Raw genomic sequence first — 12,500 nt, 5'->3', positions numbered from 1 at the left:
GACAGACAGACAGACAGACAGACAGACAGACAGACAGACAGACAGACAGACAGACAGACAGACAGACAGACAGACTCCGATGTGGTCTCACTGTAAGATACCACTTTCTGTACGCATGTGTTTCTGCATTTATTACGTACAAAACAAAGACTGAAGGAACTGGTGCAATATCTTTATGAATAATAAACATAATCTATTCTTGACGTGTGTGTGTGTGTGTGTGTGTGTGTGTGTGTGTGTGTGTGTGTGTGTGTGTGTGTGTGTGTGTGTGTGTGTGTGTGTGTGTGTGTGTGTGTGTGTGTGTGTGTGTGTGTGTGTGTGTGTGTGTGTGTGTGTGTGTGTGTGTGTGTGTGTGTGTGTGTGTGTGTGTGTGTGTGTGTGTGTGTGTGTGTGTGTGTGTGTGTGTGTGTGTGTGTGTGTGTGATGGAATGAATAGATGGACAGACGGATGGACAGACAGACGGACAGACAGATAGATAGATAGTAAATGTACTTATATACAAACATGACATGCGCGCACACACACAAAAACAGACGGACAAACAAATATCCGTGCCTGCTGTGCATTGTCGACGTAAGTAAAGGGAGGATAGATAGGTAGATAGATAGATGGGTAGGTAGATAGATAGGTAGGTAGATAGTAAAATGTGCTTATAAACAAACCTGACACTCACTCACTCTCACACACACACACAGCGAAACACAAGGCATATTTAACCTAGGCCCTTTCATCTGTGCCACACATGACACACAAGTGAAGTATTCCTTTTAATCGAATGTTTTTCTTGTCCAAAGGCATCTGAAGAGTTGAAAGAGTTGTCACGGAAAAAAGCATCTCAGAAGGGTCTCAAGAGGTGCGCGTGTGTGTGTGTGTGTGTGTGTGTGTGTGTGTGTGTGTGTGTGTGTGTGTGTGTGTGTGTGTGTGTGTGTGTGTGTGTGTGTGTGTGTGTGTGTGTGTGTGTGTGTGTGTGTGTGTGTGTGTGTGTGTGTGTGTGTGTGTGTGTGTGTGTGTGTGTGTGCGTGTGCGTGTGTGTGTGTGTGTGTGTGTGTGTCAAAATCAGTGAATATCTCCTCAAGATCCCCTACCTTTCACTACTCTTTAGTCAACTCTGTACTGTCTTATAAAGCTTGAAAATGCCAAAAAAATAATCTTTAAAAAAAAAAAAAGGGGGGGGTCTCCGGTCTGTAGGCTATGTGTGTGTGTGTGTGTTCCATAATATAAATAGCCTAGCCTCTGTAAACAGTTCTTAATGTCTCTTGTAGGCTAGTGTGTGTGTGTGTGTGTGTGTGTGTGTGTGTGTGTTAATCAGTTCTCAATATCTCTTGCAGGCTGCAGAGGGAGCCTGTTGTAAAGGATTTGCTTCCCTCTCGTAAGTCTCTCCGTCTGCAGCACAAAGAGGCAGAAACACTGACGCTGCCCAAAGAGAAACCGACATACACACAGCCACAGGTAGATACGTATGGGAAGCATTGAAGCTGGGGTGGAGGATTTGGGGAGAAAATAGCAGTTGGGATAGAGATTCGAATCCAAATACCTCAACCGCTCCACTTGTTCTCTTTGGTCCCTCCCTGACACGCTCTACACCAACAACGTCGGTGCCAAAGTGAATGGACAGTCCCAACAGCCAATAAGAACAGAGAATCTGTTTTTTCTTTTTTTTTTTTTTTTTTTTTTTTTAAGAATCGGAGCCTCGCTCTGATTGGTCAAAGTGTACCGCTCATGTTAATTTTGACCAATCAGAAATCACATACCCCAGCTTTAATAAGAGTGACTTAAAGGTGCTGTCAGTGGAATGGTTCTTTTAGCTAACTTCCCGTCAGTTACTGCAGTTAGCGGTCCCCTCGCTCGTCCCTACGTCACCACATTAATGCACTGCGGTCTTCAAGCAGCGATTTATCTAGCATCATCTCAGATCCATAAGTGTGATAAAACATGATTAAAAACCATCAAAAAAATGTACCTGCTCCGCCATTGTAGGCGCATAAACATTCACCCATCTGTCGCTCTGGCGTGCACCGGCAGTGAGACCATGGAGTGAGATGGGTGTTGGTTTGTAGCGTTCTCTCTTGTGATTGGATATCAATTTCGGGATCCCCGAAAAGTTTATTTGCCGATTACATGCAAAGCAGCTGACTGAGAGATCGGCTTTATGAAATGTGCACATTATGTAAGTGATCACTGTATGAATAAAGAGCGATTTAACACTTATCTTAACAAAAAAAAATATATAATTTCCTTCTCCTTTAAGTTTGTGAAGAAAGCTGCTGGTCCTCTGCCCATGGAAGCGATCAACATGGAGGAAGGATTCACTCTGTCTTCACAACTTCAACAGCTCTGCTCTGAGGTGAGACAGAACTCTTTTATTTTGAAATGCTTTTATTTATTGATCTAGGAAAGTTTGTCACACATACACGAACACACACAAACACACACGCGAGCAAGAATAATGATTTGTATTGAAAAGGTGAAGTCAGTGATTCTGGAGAATGCTTGACATTTTCTTTTTTCTTTCATAGGAGTCAACCCAAGACAGAAAGACGGCGCTTGATCTGAAAGAGTAAGATTCTTAGTTTTGGAACTAACCGATAATAGCATTGACTAACTGTGAATTAAACCTGCAGTGTGTAGAATTTTGGGTTTTATTTCCTAGCAGATTTTGTAGAAAGTAATTATAATATCCATAAGTACATTTAATTTAGTGCATAATATCTGAATTTTTTTTTTTTAATAATTAATTTTTCCCTTAAGCCCCTATCTCACTGGGCTGCGACTGTTTGCGACAAGTTGGAGACTTCATTCGCAAACGAGTCTCTAAACTGTCTCCAAACGTTCGCGGAGGTCTCAATTTCCTCGCATGAGTCGCAGAGCCGCGCAGTCCTGTCGCATGAATTTTGAACATGTTCAAAAAAAGTGTGCGACAAATCTGTCTCAAAACAGTCTCAGAGTGGTCGCAGGTGTCTCCAACGCGTCGCAAACCCTTCTCAATTTAGTTTCCGCGAGTCAGAAAGTGCGAGCAATGTGAGACAACTTTGCGAGGGGTTGGCGACATATGAAACTAAATTGCGACTGATTTGAGACAAAAATGAGACGGTCGTGGACGCTCGCCAGACGTTCGCGAGACATAAAAGCGACCTCCTGGCAAGTGTTGGGCAGGACATTCGCAAACGTGTCGTGAGGAACCAACTCAGTGAGACTGCAAGTGAAAATTGTCGCTAATTTGCATATTTTGTCGCAATTTTGTGTCTCCAACTTGTCGCACACTGTCGCAGCCCAGTGAGATAGGGGCTTTAGAAAGGGTCTCATATATGTCCATATTTCTGCATATTTTGGACCAAGGCCTAGTGCCGCCATCTTGAAAGTGTCATAGTTGGAATGTCATCAGGTGCATTGTTTAAAATTTAGAATTGTTCTTGTCCTTGAAGGCCACTGTAGCTTCTGTTATTATTTGAAAGGGTTGGGGTTACCCAGGGAGCGTTGCATTCTAGAACTTTGTAGAACTTTCTTGATGATGTCACATTACACACTGCACCTTTAATGTACACTTATTGGTTTTGTTTTTTTGTGGGTTTTTTTTTGTGAGACAATACATTGAACTCAGTGATACAAGACATATAGACCAAAAGAAAAAAACAGATATAAATAAAAGAGTAAAATAAGTCAAATAAAACTAGCAGTTGCAGGGCCAGTTTAAATATGTCATGTGCTTCTAAAGTCACTTTTCAATCTAATACCCCTGTTACTCTAGACCATTCTTATTTCAGGTATAGTTCTAATAGGGACCATTCCCTTAGAAAATGTACAATGTACCCTAATTGTAAAGTGTTATAATTATTGTCTGGATGTCTCTCCCTAGCTACCGCGCAGCCCTAAAGAGCATGAGGATAACTGCAGACCAGGTTGCTAAGGTGGTGTATGACAGGACCTTCTCTGTGGCCTTCCACCCCAGCACCAGCAGCCTCTTTATGGCCACAGGAGACAAACTGGGCAGGGTCGGGCTGTGGAACATGGTACGTATTGATATGCACACACACCATAGACTGTTGCTCGCTCGCTCACTCACTCGCTCGCTCGCTCGCTCGCTCGCTCGCTCGCTCACTCACTCACTCACTCACTCACTCACTCACTCACTCACTCACTCACTCACTCACTCACTCACTCACTCACTCACTCACTCACTCACTCACTCACTCACTCACTCACTCACTCACTCTCTCTCTCTCTGCTTTTTTTTCTTAGTTGTTGTTGTGTGTCTGCTGCAACTCTCAGTTCTTTTAAATCGAGTCTGAAGACTTTTCTGTTTCTATTTTAACCTGCAATTTTTATTTTATTTAAATGTTTTACTTCTTTTCATTCGCTTTTAAATGTCTTCTAATGTGTTTTATGTATTCTAATCTTGCCCCCAGGGCTGTAAACTAGCGGTCGCCACTCGCCAAATGCGACCAAAATATTCCCCTGGCGACTTAATTTTGGAGGGATACATGCCACTGGGGCCGATGGTCGTGCTCTTGCGATAAATTATGCATGATAGAACAAAACATTGTAGTAGCAGTAAACTGATAAATTATGACGGTAGCAAACGTCAAGCTAAACTGGTGATTTGTTGTGTGTCACACTGAAGTAGCTCCCCCGACGAAACGTAGCGTGCGCGTCACTGCCACAGAATGTATAAGAAGAACGCCGCTCTTTAAAAGTTTTGGCGCAGCAAAAGCAGTTCGAGCGCAGCAATGGAGCTCTAAATAGATACTGGATCGGATTGGTCCCATTTTTAGTTCTGATGATAAGTAATGAGTGTAGGGCTGCAACAACGAATCGATAAAATCGATTAGTAAAAGCGTTGGCAACGAATTTGGTCATCGATTCGTTGAGTCGCGCGATTCATAAATCACTTGCAGGCGCGGCACTGTTTACATCCAGCCGCCGACAGGTTCATGCACACCCACAGCGAGCCTTCACGTGAAGCGGTGCGGGAAAGCTGTAGTGTGAGCGGCCACAGCTTGTATTTTGGTCATATCTAACACTGGATTGTAGGCCTATATAAAAGTGTTGTACCTTTGCTGTATTTGGGTTAAAAAAACTCCTTCAACTCAGTATCCGTCTAGTCCAAACAAACTCTGTCAGCTGCTGCTGCTGCAGACTGTGTGCAGACGGGCTCGGAGAGTCGGCATCGGCACATCAACAGACATTCAAAGCAGCGGCAGTAATCATACAACCGAACGGTGTAGAAAGTCCCGTCAGTTAAAAATAGTAATCCAGTTTTTAAATCCATGTTAAAATCGGAAGGATATAGAGCTAGTTAGCTTAAAAAAAGTAGCAAACATGTCAACTGTGATGTGTTCAGGCCGGCTCAGTAATATGATTGATGTGTTCAAATGCAACACAAAAAAAAAAATTTTTTAGATTTTGGCGATTTTCCCACCAATATAAAATAGATAGTAAAGATGGAATTATGACCTGTTTAATGTCCTATCTTGAGCTATGATCATATCAGCAATTAAAGCAATAATACAAGTTCTATTTCAACAAAATAATAGAAAAGTATCAATAGTGATATCAATAAAGACTTGGATCGTTAAGGAGTCTCAAATGGTATCACTATCCATAAAAATGAATGATCTCCTGTCACCTGAGAGAAATTAAGATGATTTATTTTTTTTAACCGTTAGTATTTACCGGTTAAAAATCTTATCGGTCGACTGGTTTACCATGGACATCCCTTATATACTGTATAAATGTATATCATACATTGTATGTTTTTTTTGTGTTATCCCAGTTAGGTTTATTATTCATTTTTTATCATTTAATATTACTTTTAATTGTTCCGGGACATTGGAGCAATAACCTGGTGTTTTGACACTGCAGTCTGCACTGTTTTTTTTAATCCGATTCATCGAAAAAATAATCGGCCGATTAATCGATTATTAAAATAATCGTTAGTTGCAGCCCTAAATGAGTGTTTCCTTTGTCACAGTTTTGCACTGTTAAAGTTTTAAATGTGCAATGTTTGAAATGAAATGAATGAAACTAAATTAATATAATATTAAAATGTATTTCTAAATATTACTTTGGCCTCTTTTCTAAGCATGTACTGCTATATAATACTGTTATCTCAATGAAAAGTACTGAAACAGATGTATATATGCAACAAAAAGAGGCAATTTATTATTTGGCCGGTAAAAAATGTACTTGGCCGGTAGATTCTTTCATCTACCGGTCCCCTTGGCAGGTGAGCCAAAAAGTTAGTTTACAGCCCTGCTTGCCCCTGTAAAGCACTTTGAATGGCCTTGTGTTTGAATTGTGCTATATAAATAAAGTTGCCTTGCCTTGTCTCCCTCCAGGGCGGGGCCTGTGGAGATGATGGGGTGCTCCTGTTCCAGCCTCACTCTCGTCCAGTTTGCTGCCTGTCTTTCTCCCCGGCCTGTTCACACCAGCTGCTCTCTCTCTCCTACGACGGATCGCTGCGCTGTATGGACCTAAACAAGGCTCTGTTTGAAGATGTGAGAATACTACTATTTAGGGCTAGCCCGAATACCATTTTACAGGATTTCGAATACTCGTTTTATCATGTGTATCATCTCCCTCTAGTCTAGTCTATTACTACTATTGCTACTTATTTATATTGACGACGAGGCTGTGTTTGATGTGAGATTATTTATTTATTTATTTTTTCCACAAGACACACAAACAAACATCTGCACCATCACACAAGGACACAAACCAAGATATAATATAATATAAAGATAATTATAACATGTAAGATTGCTACTTTTGCTATTTTTTGTTATACTGTAGAAGTTTGTAGGTAAATGCCTGACTGTAATCTCAAGTTTTAAAGGTACTGTGTGTAGAAATGATTACCTTTTTTTTACCAAAAATTTAAAAAATCAAATATAACCAAAGCATCTCATTTCCTCAAAATGCAAAGTACTACACACACACACACACACACACACACACACACACACACACACACACACACACACACACACACACACACACACACACACCAGCTGATGTCAGTCTGTCTGTGTGTATCCTTCCAGGTTTATGACATTTCCGACGGCCTGAAAACATTTGACTTCCTGTCACATGACTGTTCCACTCTGCTAGTGGGGAACTGGGATGGAGAAGTGGCCATAGTGGACAGACGGACCCCGGGGTGAGCTAATACCATAGATAGTAAATAATATGGATGTAGCATCCGGGCTGACCTCAGTTATTCACACGGCATCCAATAATCCTGCTTTGTGCACGTCGCCATTCTGTGAGGGGGGAGGGAGATAGCTGACGTATACCTCCGAGGCAAAGTGAGGGACAACGGGCGGAGAGCTGTCACTCAAGAGATCGCGCCAATACATTTTAACCTCCGATAAAATAAAAACTAGCGTGGTCCAAAAAAATTCACCCCCCTCAGTGTTGTCATGGAGATATGACCTAAACATACAGACTAAAATGGTTTTGTGGACCAGGCTGTAAATAGGTTTAATAAGACTTTGAAAACAGCCTGTTTAACAAGTGAGTCAATGAGAGATGGCTGTCTTCTGCTTCCACCCTCCTAGTGGCACTTCTGGTTAGTACAGTTGTGGTCACTTCCTTATTGGATGCTGGTAAAAATCGCTGAGGTTGGGGCTTGGTTAATATTCATTTGAAATGTACCCCTTAAAGCTGGGGTGGAGGATTTGGGGAGAAAATAGCAGTTGGGATAGAGATTCGAATCCAAATACCTCAACCGCTCCACTTGTTCTCTTTGGTCCCTCCCCTATGGTCCCTCCCTGACACGCTACACCAACAAAGTCGTGCCAAAGTGAATGGACAGTCCCAACAGCCAATAAGAACAGAGAATCGGAGCCTCGCTCTGATTGGTCAAAGTGTACAGCTCATGTTAACTTTGACCAATCAGAAATCATATACCCCAGCTTTAATGTAACATTTTGGACGTTTGATTTGTACTAGTGTAAAAGCAGACATGTGAATGAGAATAGTTGAAAAGTGCAAGGTTTTATGTCAGGTTTTATGTCCCCCCCGCCCTGCCTCCTGTGTCATGGTTGTTGTGTCTTTGGACAAGACACTTCACCCACCTTGCCTCGTGTGAATGTCGATAGTTAGCCTGCTATCGGTGTGCGAATGTGTGTGTGTGGGAAAGGAAAACAGGTCTCCCTTGAAAAAGAGTCTCCGGTCTCAATGGGATTTACCTGTAGAAATAAAGGTTAAACATGTAATTTTATTTTTTTTATAAATAAGACTTAGCTTTTCAGTAATGATTCACTCTTTAAGTGTGTGTGTGTGTGTGTGTGTGTGTGTGTGTGTGTGTGTGTGTGTGTGTGTGTGTGTGTGTGTGTGTGTGTGTGTGTGTGTGTGTGTGTGTGTGTGTGTGTGTGTGTGTGTGTGTGTGTGTGTGTGTGTGTGTGTGTGTGTGTGTGTGTGTGTGTGTGTGTGTGTGTGTGTGTGTGTGTGTGTGTGTGTGTGTGTGTGTGTGTGTGTGTGTGTGATAATGATGTACTTGTATTTCTCTGTAGGAATTCCCACGAGTCCCTCCACTCTATGGACCCAAAGACTTTACGTTGTGTCAGCGTCCATCCTCTACAGAGGCAATACTTCGCCGTGGCAGAAAGCTGGTATGTGTCTCTCTCTCACTCTCTCTCTCTCTCTCTCCCCCCCCCCCCCCCCCCCCCCCCCCACTCACTCACACGTCAGACGCTACTTAATGATTCTTGTTTTTTTCTTAAAGGTCACATATTATGCTAAATGCACTTTTTAAATGTGTTCTAACATATCCATGGGTCCACGGTGTGCCTAGAGACTGCCAAAATATAAAAAAAAATAACAATCTCTCCTGTTCTCACTCTCCCCCTTTCTGAAACCCCCACCCCTCACCCCCAATATACTCCAGTCAGAATTTTCCCCTTTTCTGACCTCACAAACTGGAAAGCCAGAAGCTTCCACTGTGCAGCCCACACCCCTATTTCTTATTGGTCCACGGCCCTGACAGACAGAGGGCGAGGCGTATCTGGCTTCGCTTCCAGACAGGGGGCGGGGGCAGCTCAAAGATTGTATATTTACGAGGGGAGCTGCAGCTGTTTTTAAAAAATAGGCCATTGTGAGATTAGCTGAACATCAGCATAGTACAATAAATTATCTGAAAGTTTTTTTCAGCAAACAATTAAAGAAAAACATATTAGGGACCACTAAGACCATATAATATGGTGTATAATAGAACGTATTAGGGACCACTAAGACCATATAATATGGTGTATAATAGAACGTATTAGGGACCACTAAGACCATATAATATGGTGTATAATAGAACGTATTAGGGACCACTAAGACCATATAATATGGTGTATAATAGAACCGAAAAGTGTATAATATGGGAGCTTTAATCATTTCTCTAGGACGGTGAATATCTACGACAGCCGATGTCTGAAGAAGTGTAAAAGCTCGTCTGTCTGTGAGCTGAGTGGACATTCCAAGAGCATCTCCAGCGCTTACTTCTCCCCTCACACCGGAGACAGAGTCCTGACCACCTGCATGGACGACACCATCAGGTAAAGCCATGACAAAGGCATTAAAGGCCTACTTCACCGGTTTGAATATGAAGGTGTATTGAATTCTGAGATCCTATGTAGTATAAATGTGCGAAAAAAATTAAAATCGGTTCATCCTAGCCTGAGAAAAGGCAGAAAGAGTGTTTTTCTTAACCCTATATTTCTCTTTCTCGTGACATCACAGAAAGAGAAACATAGGGTTAAAAAAAAAACTTACTTTGTAAATATTACTGTGATGTATTTTACTGTGACATCACAGAAATATTTACAAAGTACGTTTTTTTTAACCCTATATTTCTCTTTCTGTGATGTCACGAGGAAGAGAAATATAGGGTTAAAAAAAACACTCTTTCTGCCTTTTCTCAGGCTAGGATGAACCGATTTTAATTTTTTTTTGCACATTTATACTACACAGGATCTCAGAATTCAATACACCTTCATATTCAAACCGGTGAAGTAGGCCTTTAAGAAAAACTATATAAAAGTAGCATTCTTTGGGGATTAGAACACAGCCAATCTTTAAAGAAAAATAAAATTGTCATACTTGTCCTTTATATGGATAGTCTTCCTCCGTCATGAGGCCGTGGTTGTATCTGATGTATTCAAATGCCTGACTCGGAAGACCACTGAAAAAAAAGTCTACATGTTATTAAATGTTCTCCGAGGAACTTTCAGTTTGTGTTAATTCTAGCGCCCCCTTAGGACAAAAGCGGTAGTGTTTTTACTACGCCAGCTGTTGTTCCTGGGTGAGCGTATACCCCATGACAAAGGCATTAAGAAAAACTATATAAAAATAGCATTCTTTGCACTGATGGTCTCGTTTGCTGTTACATGTCATTTATGATCATCAGAGGAAAAATGAGACTGTTTCAGAAATATTTAAAAGTTCCTCGTAGCTCCTTTTTAAAACACCTTCATTTAGTTTTCTAGTTGATTGATAGGGAACAGAGTCCTCACTAAAGCGCTTTTATTACAGTTTTTTTCGGTAACAGTAAACAATAAAAAGATTACTAACAGTTCAAATATGAACCCTTACTTTAAAGCGTTACCAGTTTTATTTTTTACTGATTTCTTAGACACTACTACCTCTGAACATTTTTGCTATATTTTACAGAACGACAGACAGACAGACAGACAGACAGACAGACAGACAGGTTCCCCCACACCAAACATTATACTTCTCTTTCAAACGATTCAGTGTTTGAAAGATATGTGTTCTCGTTAACACAAACAGTCATTTGAAAAAGCTACACAACTACACTCAGCTTTTGTCAATTCTAGCGCCCCCTTTGGACTAAAGCGGTAGTGTTTTTACTACGCCAGCTGTTGTTCCTGGGTGAGCGTATACCCATGACAAAGGCATTAAGAAAAACTATAGAAAAATAGCATTCTTTGCACTGATGGTCTCGTTTGCTGTTACATGTCATTTATGATCATCAGAGGAAAAATGAGACTTTTTCAGAAATACTTAAAAGTTCCTCGTAGCACCTTAAGTTAAATATATAGTTAATCTCAAAATGTACACACACACACACACATATATACATTAATTTGTTTGAAAGGAATCCTGTTACAGCTCATTGTCTGTCCTCAACTCTTTTAACAGGATATATGACACGTCTGCAATGACTGGTAACTCTCCACTGCTGACATCCATCAGGTAAATCCACTTATTTCAGTGTGTGTGTGTGCGTGTGTGTGTGTGTGTGTGTGTGTGTGTGTGTGTGTGTCTCATACCAAGTTTGTCGTCAATTTGAGTATGTTGTGTATGCGAGTTTGTGTAGGTGTGAAATGCCTGGATTTTAAATGACGAATATAACATATTGCTCAAGAGAAATGATTCAGCGATATGATATGATTGTGGAAGAGGCCAAAGTAAGGATACGGAAAGTGGGTTAAATTTCATGGAAAATGTATTGGAAAAAATGTGTGGTAAGTTACCCTGTATAGTATACTGCACCTTTTTTAATTAACAGCTTGTCAATTAAAGGTGCAGTGTGTAATATGACATCATCAAGAAAGTTCTACAAAGTTCTAGAATGCAACGCTCCCTGGGTAACCCCACCCCTTTAGAATAATAACAGAAGCTACAGTGGCCTTCAAGGACAAGAACAATTCTAAATTGTAAACAATGCACCTGATGACATTCCAACTATGACACTTTCAAGATGGCGGCACTAGGCCTTGGTCCAAAATATGCAGAAATATGGACATATATGAGACCCTTTCTAAGGGAAAAATAAATAATAAAAAAAAAAAAATCAGCTATTATGCACTAAATTAAATGTACTTATGGATATTATAATTACTTTCTACAAAATCTGCTAGGAAATAAAACCCAGAATTCTACACACTGCAGGTTTAACAGTTTTTACTTATGCATTTTTTTTAATTTTTTTTCTCCCCCCAGACATAACGTGCACACGGGGCGCTATCTGTCCAAGCTCTCCGCGGTGTGGGACCCCAAACTAGAGGCCTGTTTTGGGGTTGGCAGCATGGCGAGAGTGAGGCAGGTACAGGTGTTTCACGAGAGCGGAGAGCTGCTACACACCTTCACAGACCAAGACAATCTGAGCACAGTGCAATCTATCGTAGCGTTTCACCCAACTAGGAACGCTTTGGCGGGAGGAAACGCCTCGGGAAGGCTACATGTGTTTACAGACTGGTGTTAAAAGGTGGGGGGGTGGGGGGGAGTGGGTAAGTGTGTGTGAGAGAGATTCAGTGTGTGTGTGTGTGTGTGAGTGAAAGAGAGTGTGAGTGAGTGAGAGAGAGAGTGTCAGTGTGTGTGTGAGAGAGAAACTGTGTGTGTGTGTGTGTGTGTGTGTGTGTGAGAGAGAGAGAGAGAGATTGTGTGTGTGTGTGAGAGAGAGAAAGTGTCAGTGTGTGTGTGAGAGAGAGAGAGATTCAGTGCGTGAGTGAGAGAGAGAGAGAGTCAGTTTGTGTGTGTGTGAGAGAGA

General features: G+C 41.3%; 1 protein-coding gene and 1 long non-coding RNA gene across 2 annotated transcripts in view; both read left to right on the top strand.

Moving 5' to 3' along the window:
- The window catches only part of wdr76 (WD repeat domain 76), a gene marked incomplete at its 3' end in the record, with an annotated part of 13,731 nt that extends 1,516 nt beyond the window's left edge, over positions 1-12,215 (top strand). The window contains exons 4-14 of the mRNA XM_080044117.1: positions 796-854; positions 1,330-1,450; positions 2,250-2,345; positions 2,518-2,558; positions 3,855-4,008; positions 6,337-6,495; positions 7,042-7,157; positions 8,515-8,613; positions 9,391-9,543; positions 11,150-11,203; positions 11,954-12,215. Coding sequence (XP_079900243.1) covers positions 796-854; positions 1,330-1,450; positions 2,250-2,345; positions 2,518-2,558; positions 3,855-4,008; positions 6,337-6,495; positions 7,042-7,157; positions 8,515-8,613; positions 9,391-9,543; positions 11,150-11,203; positions 11,954-12,215 — 1,314 coding nt within the window. The remainder of the gene's footprint in view (positions 1-795; positions 855-1,329; positions 1,451-2,249; positions 2,346-2,517; positions 2,559-3,854; positions 4,009-6,336; positions 6,496-7,041; positions 7,158-8,514; positions 8,614-9,390; positions 9,544-11,149; positions 11,204-11,953) is intronic.
- LOC307254011 overlaps positions 1-12,500 on the top strand; it is a 268,838-nt gene that overhangs the window by 150,710 nt on the left and 105,628 nt on the right. The window lies entirely within an intron of this gene.

The sequence above is a fragment of the Ammodytes marinus genome, assembly GCF_949987685.1.
Source record: "Ammodytes marinus genome assembly, chromosome: 1".
In the NCBI taxonomy this organism is placed as follows: domain Eukaryota; kingdom Metazoa; phylum Chordata; class Actinopteri; order Uranoscopiformes; family Ammodytidae; genus Ammodytes; species Ammodytes marinus.
Note: the sequence above shows the minus strand (reverse complement) of the source record. Positions and strands in the feature narration are given on the sequence as shown.